Source organism: Hoplias malabaricus, chromosome 15 (genome assembly GCF_029633855.1).
Source record: "Hoplias malabaricus isolate fHopMal1 chromosome 15, fHopMal1.hap1, whole genome shotgun sequence".
Taxonomy (NCBI): Eukaryota; Metazoa; Chordata; class Actinopteri; order Characiformes; family Erythrinidae; genus Hoplias; species Hoplias malabaricus.
The window spans coordinates 10,303,983-10,318,394 of NC_089814.1; the positions used below are offsets into that span (position 1 = coordinate 10,303,983).

General features: G+C 42.8%; 1 protein-coding gene across 1 annotated transcript in view; it reads left to right on the forward strand.

The window, feature by feature from the left end:
- Positions 1-14,412, forward strand: part of sfswap (splicing factor SWAP) — a 112,263-nt gene that overhangs the window by 77,303 nt on the left and 20,548 nt on the right. The window contains exon 14 of the mRNA XM_066645883.1: positions 10,947-11,266. Within this exon, the coding sequence (XP_066501980.1) occupies positions 10,947-11,266 (320 nt within the window). The remainder of the gene's footprint in view (positions 1-10,946; positions 11,267-14,412) is intronic.

A 14,412-nucleotide genomic window follows, 5' to 3' on the forward strand; every position in this document is an offset into this window, starting at 1 on the left:
TACAGACTTTGAATACTGTTGTATTCATATTTACAACCAAGCACTCAAATGTTTCCCCATTTCACTCACAAAAACGGTTACATTTGCTTTATATTAAACCGAAATATACCACTTTACAAGTCACTATACGAATATGAACCATATACAGCATTGTAATGAACAGTATATTAATAATCTGCTGTAGTTACATATTCATTTAAAAAAGTGATCAAATCCTTTACATCAGGAATTCTTGTCCACCGATTCATATCGTGACTCAGGCAACACAAGCTCTGTAAGTTTACTACTTTATGAAATGGAATGTAACTGACGTTGGCCCATTTTGTTTGTAGATACCACTATTCCACTCACTGTGGTGGTACCTTTGGCTGTCATTGTGTACCGGTATCATGCCTTACCAGTATTCAGAATAAGGGTGAATCCCATTTCTTCATTTTTGCCTTGGATAGGGGTCTCCCTTGTTGGGAAATAAACCCAAAAAGCTTAGTATTTTCTCCTTTAAATCTATAACAATTGTATTAACATGGTGTAATGTAATTTTAAATTTATTTTGACCCATTTATAACAAGCAAAATCATCACTAGTAGCTCACTGGTGTCTCATTAGGTGGGCAATTAATATAATCAAAATACATGATTGACTCGGGTTCAGACTAATTGCAGATGCATGATAAATCAATATTAAATCTTGTGCGTGACTCAAAGTATTTGGTATAATATTAACATGTGGCATAAAATATTTAGAAACCCTATTATTTCAAATACTCATGTCTTATTATTGATATTATATTAATGAGTTTCAATAATACTATTATTATAATGGAGTGTTACTCTACAACTCATTAATATGCCATAAATGTTTATTACATTTATTTGCTGGTATTAGTTTTTTTAATAGAGTTTAATGTTCTCTAACTAAGGCTTTGAGTGTTTTAGGATAGATCAGACAGCTATAAATAAGCTAAAATATTACCAATAGCAGTTCTTCTTTTTAAAAGCCTGTGATGATGAAATGTGGTATATTTTAAGCTTCAGTTATTGTGGCTTGACAAACACGTGTTCTGAATAGTAAGTAAAGAATTAGATACAAACTTAACAAACAAATACACTAGTAATCACAGTGAGTCACAGTTTTGTTTTTGTTTTTGTTTGGTTTGTTTTGTTCTTCCCACAGTTCTGACTTCTAATCTGTTTAACCCCGATTCTGGTGCTGTGTCATGGCGTCGCTATAAAAGAAGTCTGAGCATCATTATCTCTGCGGGGGAAGGTGAAGCACTGCTGGCAGTGGCACTTGTACATGCATTAATTTGTGTGGAAATGCAGGAAAATGTCCCAAAATATGGTCTGGACAAGAGGGTGCTTCTTGAGAGGAGATGCCCTTCTGGGGAACGAGCATTTACAAGCTAGGGGCCTTTTGGTTCAATGAAAAATAAATATATCACATAAAGAAGGGCTGGGTTCCTTTTTAGTTGGAGTCTGTTTTGCCAAGTGCCAAAAGATTAAAACTCAAGTGTTCAACTGCCAGCGAAGGAACAGAAAATTGTAGTTGTCCTATGGGGCAGCGATTGTGTCGAGAGGTCAGTGGCGGTTGATGGTTCATTATGGAAATGTCCATCATTACCGTTGTAGCACCCACTACAATAGCCAGTGCTAAAGATGCTAATATTATCTGACGTCTCTGTGCTAAATGAATATCTGTGACGATAAATGAATATGACGCTGACTGTGTGCTTTAAATAAAGAGATTTTCTTGCTGTCTTGATGCATTTGGGATTGGCAAACCCTTGCTAAAATCTATTAAACTGGGCTTAGCCTAAAGTTAGAATAGATTTAATGTTTCCTACAGTATTGAACCTAGTCATCAATGCCCCGAGCTGTTGAGTGTCCTGCTGGACCTCTATGGCACTCTGCCCTATGATTAGGGAAAGGGCCTGATCAAATCTGAGTGGTCGTAGCAGGTCTGTAATATGTGCAGAGGGAAAAGATTGGTCTGATTGTGTGTTTGTGTAAAAGTTAGAGACCACATTTTATTGTTGTTTGGCAGTTAAAGGTATTAATTTTCAAGAGATCAGAGATTAGAGAGATAAGAGATGAGATAATCAGCTTAAATGAAGAAGGGTAAAGTCAAAGGATAATAAGTTGATAATATAGGTGTGTCCCATATTGTTATTAAAAAATGATTTATAAAATAAAAGAGCTTATCCAGAATCACTGGGCACAAGGCACAACACACCCTGGAGGGGGCACCAGTCCTTCACAGGACGACACACATTCACTCACCCACTCACACCTATGGACACTTTTGAGTCGCCAATCCTTTCAACATGTGCTTTTGGATTGTGGAAGAAAACCAGAGCACCCGGAGGAAACCCACGCAGACACAGGGAGAACACACCACACTCCTCACAGACAGTCACCCGGAGGAAACCCACGCAGACACAGGGAGAACTCAAAACACTTCTCACAGACAGTCACTCAGAGGAAACCCACGCAGACACAGGGAGAACTCACCACACTACTCACAGACAGTCACTCAGAGGAAACCCACGCAGACACAGGGAGAACTCACCACACTCCTCACAGACAGTCACCCGGAGGAAACCCACGCAGACACAGGGAGAACTCACCACACTTCTCACAGACAGTCACTCGGAGGAAACCCACGCAGACACAGGGAGAACTCGCCACACTCCTCACAGACAGTCACCCGGAGGAAACCCACGCAGACACAGGGAGAACTCACCACACTTCTCACAGACAGTCACTCGGAGGAAACCCACGCAGACACAGGGAGAACTCGCCACACTCCTCACAGACAGTCACCCGGAGGAAACCCACGCAGACACAGGGAGAACTCGCCACACTCCTCACAGACAGTCACTCGGAGGAAACCCACGCAGACACAGGGAGAACTCGCCACACTCCTCACAGACAGTCACCCGGAGGAAACCCACGCAGACACAGGGAGAACACGCCACACTCCTCACAGACAGTCACCCGGAGGAAACCCATGCAGACACAGGGAGAACACGCCACACTCCTCACAGACAGTCACCCGGAGGAAACCCACGCAGACACAGGGAGAACACACCACACTCCTCACAGACAGTCACCCGGAGGAAACCCACGCAGACACAGGGAGAACACACCACACTCCTCACAGACAGTCACCCGGAGCGGGACTCGAACCCACAGCCTCAAGGTCCCTGGAGCTGTGTGACTGCGACACTACCTGCTGCGCCACCGTGCCGCCCAATTTAAAAATTTCCATATGTCCACTGCAAGAAGACAGCTCTCTGGATCTGTTCTGTGTCTGCTAGATGTACTTACTCATTAATTAGAACCTATTTTTAGGATCGAGTTTTTCTGGAAGCATTGACTAATTTTTGCACAATATCTTTGTTTTGTTTTTTTTCTCAAATTGACATTTAAAAGCATTGTCCGTAGACCTCGTCTGCTACGCAGTCCACTGCCCATGCTTTATGAACTGCCCTTTTGTTTTATAAGACTAGAATAGAGCTGTATTTTTCCCAAGTCTATGCTAATTAGTGTGGTTCCAATTGTCAGTTCAGCTCCCACTGTGGCAGCTGCTGTGTCCCTGTGTGCAGCGAACCTCCAGAGAACGTCACAAATGCTGGCAGAGATCAAAGAGCCGAGAGCCAGAGTGTCATTGAATGAAAGAGTGCTTTGTGAAGCTTCTCAACACACAGAAGGGGTACAGTGACAGATCCTCAGTGGTCACAGCCACACCCATGCATTAAAATGGGTCTTGACGTCCCAAACTCACCCCAAGAAGTGACGAGACCGATATGGTGCTACATAAGTCTGATGTTTCTGCTGGCCGGCATTTCTGCTTTCTTAGTGGGCTAGAGGCATGCGCTGATGTTGATGGATCTTTTGGGTAATTGCTGGTGGCTGTAACAGCGAGCCAACACCTGGGGCCTTCCTCCTACTCTCGCTTCTGGCCAGAAGTCCAGACGCTTCATTTAAAGTTGTTCGTAAAACTCAACTTCCATCGTAAACTTTCTGGGAACGTCTCCCAAGAACACAATTGAGTTTCATAAGCATGATTTACCCTGTTCAGCTCATGGTCTCTTCCAGACTTGGATGGAAGAATGGACGGATGAAATATCATGTACTCTTAGGTTATAAAGGCAAAGATTGGCATCCACCTTGAACTGAGTAGGGTTGGTCTATGTTGGTCCATCAGAGTCTGAGTACTCAATCTATTCTTTCCTAAATTATCTTCCCAAACACAACAGCTGAAGATACTGCACTATTTCTTTATTCTCTAGGCTTTTGTGAGTAAAGGTCTTTGCATATTAGCTGCAGAGTTATTGCTGCAGAAATAAAATGAGAAGCTGGCTCTGAATCCACAGCTCTGTACACTTCTGTTTAATACTGGAACGTTGTTCTCATCTGTACAAAGAAAATATCTGAAGAAGAATTTTCTGTTTCTTTGCTGATGCCCTAAAACTCAGTATAATTTTTAAGTCAAACCTCATAGTAACCTCTAGACATATTCTTTGATACTGTCAGTCATAGGTTTTATGGTGTTTGATTAGAGGTGCATGAATACCGATACTGGCAGACAACTCAAAATGTTGGCGATCTGGAATTATTTCACAATCAGTAGCAACCCAAGCGAAGTGGACTGCGGGAGACCCCGAGAGCAGCGAGTATGCCGCACTGTTTTGACTGTCCTCCATCAAGTTGGATTTTTCTTCACTCAAAGTGTATTTTCCTCCTGGGAAATGTTTTCCCATTTGCGAGAGAACTGTTAGATGCCTGACATGTTTTTTTTTTCCTCAAACAAAATTATTTTCTCCGCCTGCGAATTTTGAAATAAATCCAACGCCATAGATCAGGCTGCTGCTCTTAAATAAACACTCCCAAGGCCGGAAATATTTTCGCCTTGCACTCGATTCTAGGTAAGATTCGGACCCACTGTGACCCTGAGCTGGATAAACGTTTACAGACCATGAATGAATGATGCGAAACTGAAAACATTCTAGGTTTCCCATTGTTACAAGCAGTGTTCTGAGCCGCCTTATGCAATATGTTTACAGTTCAGCACTTAGGAGCATTTTCTTTCTTTCTTTATAATTTTTAAATCTTCTTAATCTGTCTTTTAACTCTTTCTGCTTCTTCAAACACTTGCGGTGGTAACGCCCTATAAATGTTTTCATGACACAAGACATAGATATCATTTACTTTTTTGTGATAAGAATATGTTATTGTTCCAGTGAAAAAATATGTCCTTGTGAATTTGAGTTATGTGCATATATATTGATATACAGGGGTTAGACAATGAAACTGAAACACCTGTCATTTTAGTGTGTGAGGTTTCATGGCTAAATTGGAGCAGCCTCGTGGCCAATCTTCATTAATTGCACATTGCACCAGTAAGAGCAGAGTGTGAAGGTACAATTAGCAGAGGGTAAGAGCACAGTTTTGCTCAAAATATTGCAATGCACACAACATTATGGGTGACATACCAGAGTTCAAAAGAGGACAAATTGTAAGTGCTGGCGCATCTGTGACCAAGACAGCAAGTCTTTGTGATGTATCAAGAGCCACGGTATCCAGGGTAATGTCAGCATACCACCTAGAAGAATGAAACACATCCAACAGGATTAACTGTGGACGCAAGAGGAAGCTGTCTGAAAGGGATGTTCGGGTGCTGACCCGGATTGTGTCCAAAAAACATAAAACCACGGCTGCCCAAACCATGGCAGAATTAAATGTGCCCCTCAACTCTCCTGTTTCCACCAGAACTGTCCATCGGGAGCTCCACAGGATCAATACACACGGCCGGGCTGCTATAGCCAAACCTGTGGTCACTCATGCCAATGCCAAACGTTGGTTTCAATGGTGCAAGGAGCACAAATCTTGGGCTGTGGACAATGTGAAACATGTATTGTTCTCTGATGAGTCCGCCTTTACTGTTTTCCCCACATCCGGGAGAGTTACAGTGTGGAGAAGCCCCAAAGAAGCGCACCACCCAGACTGTTGCATGCCCAGAGTGAAGCATGGGGGTGGATCAGTGATGGTTTGGGCTGCAATGTCATGGCATTCCCTTGGCCCAATACTTGTGCTAGATGGGCGCGTCACTGCCAAGGAGTACCGAACCATTCTGGAGGACCATGTGCATCCAATGGTTCAAACATTGTGCCCTGAAGGCGGTGCCGTGTATCAGGTTGACAGTGCACCAATACACACAGCAAGACTGGTGAAGGACTGGTTTGATGAACATGAAAGTGAAGTTGAACATCTCCCATGGCCTGCACAGTCACCAGATCTAAATATTATTGAGCCACTTTGGGATGTTTTGGAGGAGCGAGTCAGGAAACTTTTTCCTCCACCAGCATCACGTAGAGACCTGGCCACTATCCTGCAAGAAGAATGGCTTAAAATCCCTCTGACCCCTGTGCAGGACTTGTATATGTCATTCCCAAGACGAATTGACGCTATATATAGGGCCGCAAAAGGAGGCCCTACACCATACTAATAAATTATTGTGGTCTAAAACCAGGTGTTTCAGTTTCAGTGTCCAACCCATAAATATATATATATATATATTTAAATATTGTATAGTACATTTGGTGTATTCAGTCTGCATTTTTACAAGGATGTCCTTTGTCACTATGTGCCAAAATGTTAATATTGTGATCGATCTATATCGATCAATATAGAAAAACTTGTGATATCGCCCAGTTATAGTTTGGCCTGGTGGTTTGAGTTTGTGTGGTGTGTGCTACTGGCAAGACCTCTCTCTGATTGTGGTTTGTTTATATGGTGTCAAATGTTTCCCTGCATCACATAGCCTAGCATTCATTCATCCATTGGGGTGCATTGGGCACAGTGCCTAACTGGAACATCCCCCAGGACAGGGCACCACACACTCTCACATTCACTCACACACTCACAGCTATGAACATACTTTCATGATCAGTCCACCTATCAACATGTGTTTTTGGACAGTGGGAGGAAGCTATTGAGCCAGTAAACAAATGTCCATATTTACCCCAGTCTCTGGACCAGCGTGTTCTCTGTACTTTTAAGACAAGCGAGAAGATTCTAACCCCACAAATCTCTGTTCCTCTCTGAGTCGCTGGCTTTTCAAATCAATTTATCCTGTCCAATTTTCCTGTCTAACAGTCGATTAGGAGTATGAGATGTTTATTGATGAGTTGCGCACAAACATCATTTTCAGGTGTTATTTTCCTCCTTTTCAGCCTGATGATGTGTAAGATGGGGCTAAATAAGGAAAAGAGATTGGAGATCAGGCAGTCTCACCCAGCGTCAGTTCTGCCTCCATCTCGCTCCAGGCATTTAGTTCGGGGCCTGGCCGAGGTCCCGCAGATTTACTGGCATTGGCAAATATCTCGCTGATGAATTGTCAGTGTTTACCGAGTGTTCCCTTCAGTATGAGCACCTTTAAGCGTTTTATGCAGTCATACTTGTTTGCCTTTCTTAGTAGAGATGTATCACCTACGCATTTCAGTAATAATAATAGAAGTATATTATAGCCCTGGGTATTTATCAAGCACTTATCAAACAGGTAGCAGCTCAAACTGTTTTTAAGAAGTCAGGTACAGTTATAAAAAATAGAAGTGCCACATAGGCCAATCCTTTCTTCTATATAAACAAATTATAATATTATAACAGAGTTTAAAAACAAATTCATGCCTGTTACGACCTTAATATGATTAGCATCTGCATTGGTGACCGTTTCCAGGTCAGTCAGGGTGTAATTCAGCAGGTAGTGTGAGCCGAGAGTGGGAAGGTGGGAGTTGACAGTGTTTTATTGCAGGCCACAGAGTTTAACACGCACACTGACCTAAACTCTGCAGCACTGCTGACCTTGCATTCCTGGCCAACTTCCCCCTCCTCTTCTGTGTGTGTGTGTGTCTGTCTGTCTGTCTGTTTGGTGTGACTGTGTGGACTCTGGCAGGTTTCTCTGGTAAATGTATGATTTTCAGAGGGCACTTTTCTCCCTATCTCGTGAGAGCAGGTGTGAGAGACTGACCACACTCTCTGCACTTTCCCTGTGGGATTAGCCTCCCAAATGTCATCCTATTTTTAACCTGAAGCCTTTGAAATCAAACCAAGCCCAACCTCTCATTATCTGCCCTCGGCCAGTGTGAAAAATTCACAGAGAGAAGCTATCAAACTGAATGTGCTAGCTCATCTACATCTGCCTCTCTGTCTCTCTCCTCTCCATTTCCTCTCCACCTTTCTCTCGCGCTCTATGAGTTTCTCGCTCTCTCGGAATCTCTCACTCCTCCTTGGTTTCCCTTCGCTCTTAATGTGTACTCTCTCTCACTTTCAACTTGCACCCTCGCTCTTTCACTTGGGTTGTCTTTCCCTCTCCTCTTTCATTCCTCTCTCTCTGTCTGTCTCTCGCTCCTTGTCACTCCTTATCACTTCCTCTTACACAAAATGAGGGTCTGTTTTTAACGTTAAGATTTCAGTTGAGTGAGTGAGGATTGAGGAAAGTAGTATGAGAAAGTTTATGATGTGAACATGTATAAAAATGCCAAAATTTTGGAGCCGGGTGCCAATAGTAAAAGATTGATGATTTCCAGCCATTGTGTAATGGTTGGAGAAGTGGTCTTGGGAGTTGTAGGTTGTTAGTGTGAGAGTGAAGCTACAGCAATGCCACAGCTGAGGTGGATCGAGGTGCTGGGGATCGCTGGCCACTATTACAGCTGTGTATTCGCTGCCCCGTTTGTGTCTGCGAGTGTGTTCTCTGCCACGGATTAACTAAATGCAGAAGACACATTTGACTAATGAGTAGTTAATGACTAATAACTGCACATTACGTAAATAAATAAATAGAAAAAGGTTGTCATTGATGGATGACTTACAGAAGTTTGGCTAATTCATCAGAAGGAACAATGCCTAAAGTTACTTCTATGCGAAAGAATGCTTAACCCCTACAGTGAGGTAGTCCACTGGCACTTTGCTGACATAGTTTAAAGTTCTTTTGTCCTCTGAGATGGCGGTGTCACTGTAAATCAATACAAAGTTACTCTCACCTTTGTCCATGGGAGGAATATTTCTGTCCTGATGGAAGTGGTCCGTTCTGGAATGAGCGCCTCCATCCATCCTCCACCAGAGGGGTCACCTTAAGGATCTATATCTTATGCTGATGTGCTGAATGATCAAATAAAGAATTCACGTGTCTTTCAAAGTCACGTAGGAGATATTGAACCAACATATTTGATGTTAACGTTATCAAAACTGAGAGAATACTTTCTGGAAGTGTCGCATCCCTCCGGTCCAGCTTCAGAGACGCGTGGAATCCGTGTAATAGCAGATTGGCAAGCCACCTTTATGTTTTTGTACTTTTAATGTGTCACCCATCTGCATATATGTGGAGCATGACGACACGGTTTTTGCGATTGCGGCGGGGACATCACAAGCTGCTGTTATGGAATAGAGTATAGCAGTTTAAAATCACATCACCAGGAGTTTGGAAATTTTTGTTTGTTTGTTTGAGGGGAATTCTTTCAGCATCGCTATATTTGGCATTCTGTTAGCATGCGCATTTCTGTCTCTACCAATTACAGCCAGTGTTGTGTGTCGCGTCTGTCATGTTCTTGTGGAAAAACTGGGCTCCCTCTACTCATACATTGGCAGGCTGCTGTTCCCCTGAGCACTATGGCCAGCTTGCTAATGTGTACTTTGGTTTTAGGGCTGAAGTAGATTTTGTTGTGGTTTTGTGAAAAGAAAAAATATATATATATTTTAAAAAATCTATCCAGTTAGTGATCTGTCTGTGCTTTTCAGTCGGTATAATTGGATAGGATCAATTTTTGGGGGCTAGAGGAGCTGGAGTGTTTTTGTAAAGCCATTCTCTTGCTCTTTTCTTGTCCTCTTACACTACTTTTTCTTCCGCTCAGTCTTCGCTCTGTATCTCTTCCTTTCTCCCTGAAAGTGCAAGCGCTATCTACTTCAGAGCAGAGGAGCGTTTCCATGTGAGCCGGAGGAAGTTTCACACTGTGTTGTAAAATTAATTGGGCCACATATAAAAATACCCAATGAAGCTGTAGTGTCCTGGTTAAGTAGAGGCAGGTGGGAGCTGCGTGTGCCCTCTTATCCCTGCTTCCCTGCGTTCGGGGCTCTGTTGCGACAGCTGGACTTGGCACGCTCTGAGCGTTGCACAAAGCTCTCAAGCAGACCTCGCAGGTCACCATTTCCTGTCTGTTATTCTGCCCCAAAAAGCGAAATGGATTTTCTCACATTGCATCAAACTGAGAAACAGAGATGCTGTTTGACAGAGCAGGCTGCATTATTGATTGACGAAAGCTCATTTTTTTGATGTGAATCCAATCTTACAGGCATTTCATTAAATCAGACGCACGCATATTGAAGCAATTAGAGCTGAAGGAGAAGGGCCAATTATACTGTGCCAGGCCTGCGTTGTGTTGAGCAACAACCAGTATCTCTTAATTAGAAGAAGTCTTTGCGAACGAACAAAGATGAGTAATCATGACCCACACAATGACATGGACTTAAAGCTCCCAGCTTTTTCTTTGCTGGGGCCATCTTAGTTTATAGATTATCTCTTTTATCTACTGTATATTAATGTATAAACGTATATATGCATGAGGCAGTATGCGTGAATATGCATGTTCCTGTATGTGCATATAACTCCGGCATAAGCACTGATTAAAAGCTTCCAGTAAATTAGAAACCGGCTCTGATCACACCAAACCAGTGGGCTCCACTATTGATTTGAGAAGATCACAAATCCGGAAAGCATTTGAAAAGACCTTTCATCTTGTCCACTCCTTAATGTTGTCAGATCAAAGTCTGTGATTGGATCTTGCAGATTACTACACTTGTTATCTTTTTTGTTTAGTATGGAGGGGCCTCTCTTGTCTTCTCTCGCTCTCTTTCTCACATTCTCTTTCTCTTTTTTGTGTGTTTCTACAGCCAGAAGTATCTACCCTGTCCGATGGGACCAACCTTGCTGATGCAGTCCCAATACCTTGTTTTGAATATCCAGTCCCAGAAGTTGCCTCTGAGAGGAGTACAGACCTCCCAACCTCCTTCTTGCCCCTCTCCTCATCCACATCTCGAGGCCTGGACAAAGGAAAAGACAGAGACAGAGACAGAGACCGAGACAGAGACCGTGATAAGAAGAAGAAAAAACACAAAAGAAGATCACGCTCCAGATCCCGTTCCCGATCCAAATCCAAATCCAAAACTAAGCACTCGTTACCAAGTGCCTATCGTTCCTTCAGGAGATCCAGGTACCAGCCATTTTTTCTATTCAATTCTAGGAAAAGATTCAAACTTTTTCATCAGTCGTGGTGTTTATTACAAACACTCAAATGCTTTTCATACTGCAAGGTTGTTTATTAGAGCTCTCACATCTATCCGTTTGCTGTGTGTTCATTAAAAATATATATATATATATATATATAAAACAAACACACACAAAGTATTTAGGGAATGTTAATATTTAATTCAAATATTACCTTTGAGATTTTTGTAATGATCACACGTTATGGCTAAAGTTTAGAAATACAGGGGGTCCTCGACTTACGACGTTGATCCGTTCCTACGTCTCGTCGTAAACCGATTTTCGGTGTAAGTCGGAACATACGTACATACTGTACGTAAATAACATACTGTAAGCACGTATCCTATCCTAACACCTATCCTCCTCGGTCCCGAGCCGCGTAACCGTGTATTCTTTCCGCCGCGCACACCAAACACGAAGTTCGCGTTACGACGTTTATGACGCAAAACAACTTAAGTCGAAACAAGGCTTTATACAGTAAATGGTAACCACGAAACATCGTAACTCGGGACTGACGTAACCCGAGGACCTCCTGTACACAGTTTATTTCATAAGATGTCTAAGGAGAATTTAAACCTCTGAATGTAGTCCATAGATATTTTTATAACTTTATAGAAATGAATTCTCCGATTGCTTTTATTGTCTCTGCCAGTGTTGGTATTCCTCAGTGGGCAAAAAGTGGGGATTTCGTTAAAGAACAAATCTATTAAGCAGAGTCCCCTTACATTGCTCTCCTCGTCACTCACTCAAAATCAGAGCCAATTTGTCATTATCAGCTGCTGAAGTTGCAGTAATTACACTCATCTCATCGTGTCGTTTTGACATGGCATAATATAATTTCTGGAGATTGAATCATTTCTGCCCCAGGTTTGAAATCATTTACAGTGCAAATAAATGAAAGGCTGGAAATAGGGTTTTGCTCACTCTTTCAGCACCCAAACCCCTGCTACTCACTCTCTTCCATGCTCTGCCTCGCTCAGGCCTGTGTTGGAGATTATATTTCTGCAAAGTGCAAGCTAGCCAAATTGAGGGTTTGTGGGAAGAATGGGGAAGGAAGCAAGTCAAATGAACTTGCTGAAGTGAAATATCGGAGGACTAGAATGGCTTCCTCTAATTCCAGATTAGGAGCATCTGAGAATCCGGCTTTCAGGGTTTTTTGTTTGCTAGCGTAAGCCTTGTCTCTGTGTGACTGAGATGGAACCTGTTCTTTGGGGAAATGCTTCTTAGGGTACTAATCTAGTTCAGTCAAGCCTCAGTGGGACTTTAGAGATAGGGGCTTGGCTTCACTAGTCTTACCCAAGTCCTGCTGCAGAGTTGTGCAAAAATTCCGTCTATCCCTTGTGGTCGTCTTACACCACTACAATAGAAGAATGAGTCTACAGCCTTCACCCTATCTCTCTGAGAGCTTGTCCTACTCCTATATTCCGGTGGCTGTCTTCAGTCAGAGGTAGAAACTGCTCTTTCAAGAACACTTCAATCTCAGGTACAAGACTTTAAGATCAATCTTACGCTTAAACACACAGCTGGTATGAAGGCACATGGTATGTAGGCAACTTCTCCTTTTGTCCTTTATTATAATAATAATTACAGCTGGACCGATAAGCCCATTTACAGTTTTTGTCATATATACGCTTAATATATTTAAGACGTATTTGAAAGGATTCCTAATTAATAATTAATATATACGTATATTTAAATGCCCATCCGTTTTTGATGAGCTGCAACGCCTTCTGTCTTTGTTTGACCTGCCTTAATGAGGACTGGGGCAATGACTCTATCCTAGTTCAACAGCTCCTCCATCTGTGCCCTCGGCCAGCCCCACTGCCTCATCTACATCAGCCCCACCTCTGCCCCTGTCAATCCACTTCGGTCATTAGCAGGCCTAGCCACGCATTGCTCTTATCGGGCCTGCCACATTACATGCGAGTTAATGGTGCCCTGGTGCCCTTGAGCCGGCTGTGTGATTACTGCAGAGATGCTGAGAGGATGCAAGCCACTAGGTGACCATCACAGGCCACAACACCTCTTGTATTAGACCATGGCTAATAGATTTCTTCAGATGAGAGAGAGAAAAAAATCAGGCCAGGTGCTTCAGCCTAGCAATGACATACATGAATCAGAAATCAAGCAGTCAGATATTAAGTCTTGACCTCTGTGATTATATGTTTTGAATACATATGAAGCATCACAATTAGATGTTTGCATGCATTTCCCAGAAATGTCAGACTTAAAGGTTTTTGACAGTTAGTTCACGTTCACACTCATTGAAAAAAAATGTACTCAGATGTCACACTCATATATTAATAATTACAGGTGTTGATTGATTAAACAATTTTGCCACAAGAGCGCATAAAAGTGCTTTCCCCTGCTGCACTATAAAAAGTTTTTTAGAGACCACTTTTGTGTAGTGTACCTCTTGGTGAGGGATCGTTGACTGCTAGACATGTTCTGTTCGGGATCTGACGACGGTCAGTTTTGAGTATGATGGCTACCTGGTGAATGTGTCAATCCTGCTTTTGCTGTAGAGTGACACACTGCCCCAACTGCTGGAGTGATGATCTGCGGAGCCGTTACATACACCATTCATTCACCCCTAGTAGTGATAAAAGACTCTAACAGCTTAGCATATGTACAGGACATCCTGCAGCCACATTTGTTGCCTCTCACAGCAGGGCTGACATTGTTCAGCAGGATAATGCTCACCCACATACAGCAAGGGCTTTCCAAGGAATATATCTGCAAGTTTGCAGTCGTTTCTTGGCCTGCCTGGTTTCCAGATATATTACCAGTTAAGCATTTAAGTTGCAAGCTGGGATGCCAGCTTTGGCAACCTATGAATGTGCAGGATCTACAGTCCCAGCTGTAGCAACTGTGGGCGAATGGGCTGCAGAATGCCATATGGAACCTTTATATCTACAGGGGTACACCCCAAAGTGGCTTAATAATATTTAGATCTGGTGACTGTGCAGGCCATGGGAGATGTTCAACTTCACTTTCATGTTCATCAAACCAATCTTTCACCAGTCTTGCTGTGTGTATTGGTGCACTGTCGTCCTGATACACGGCACCGCCTTCAGGACACAATGTTTGAAC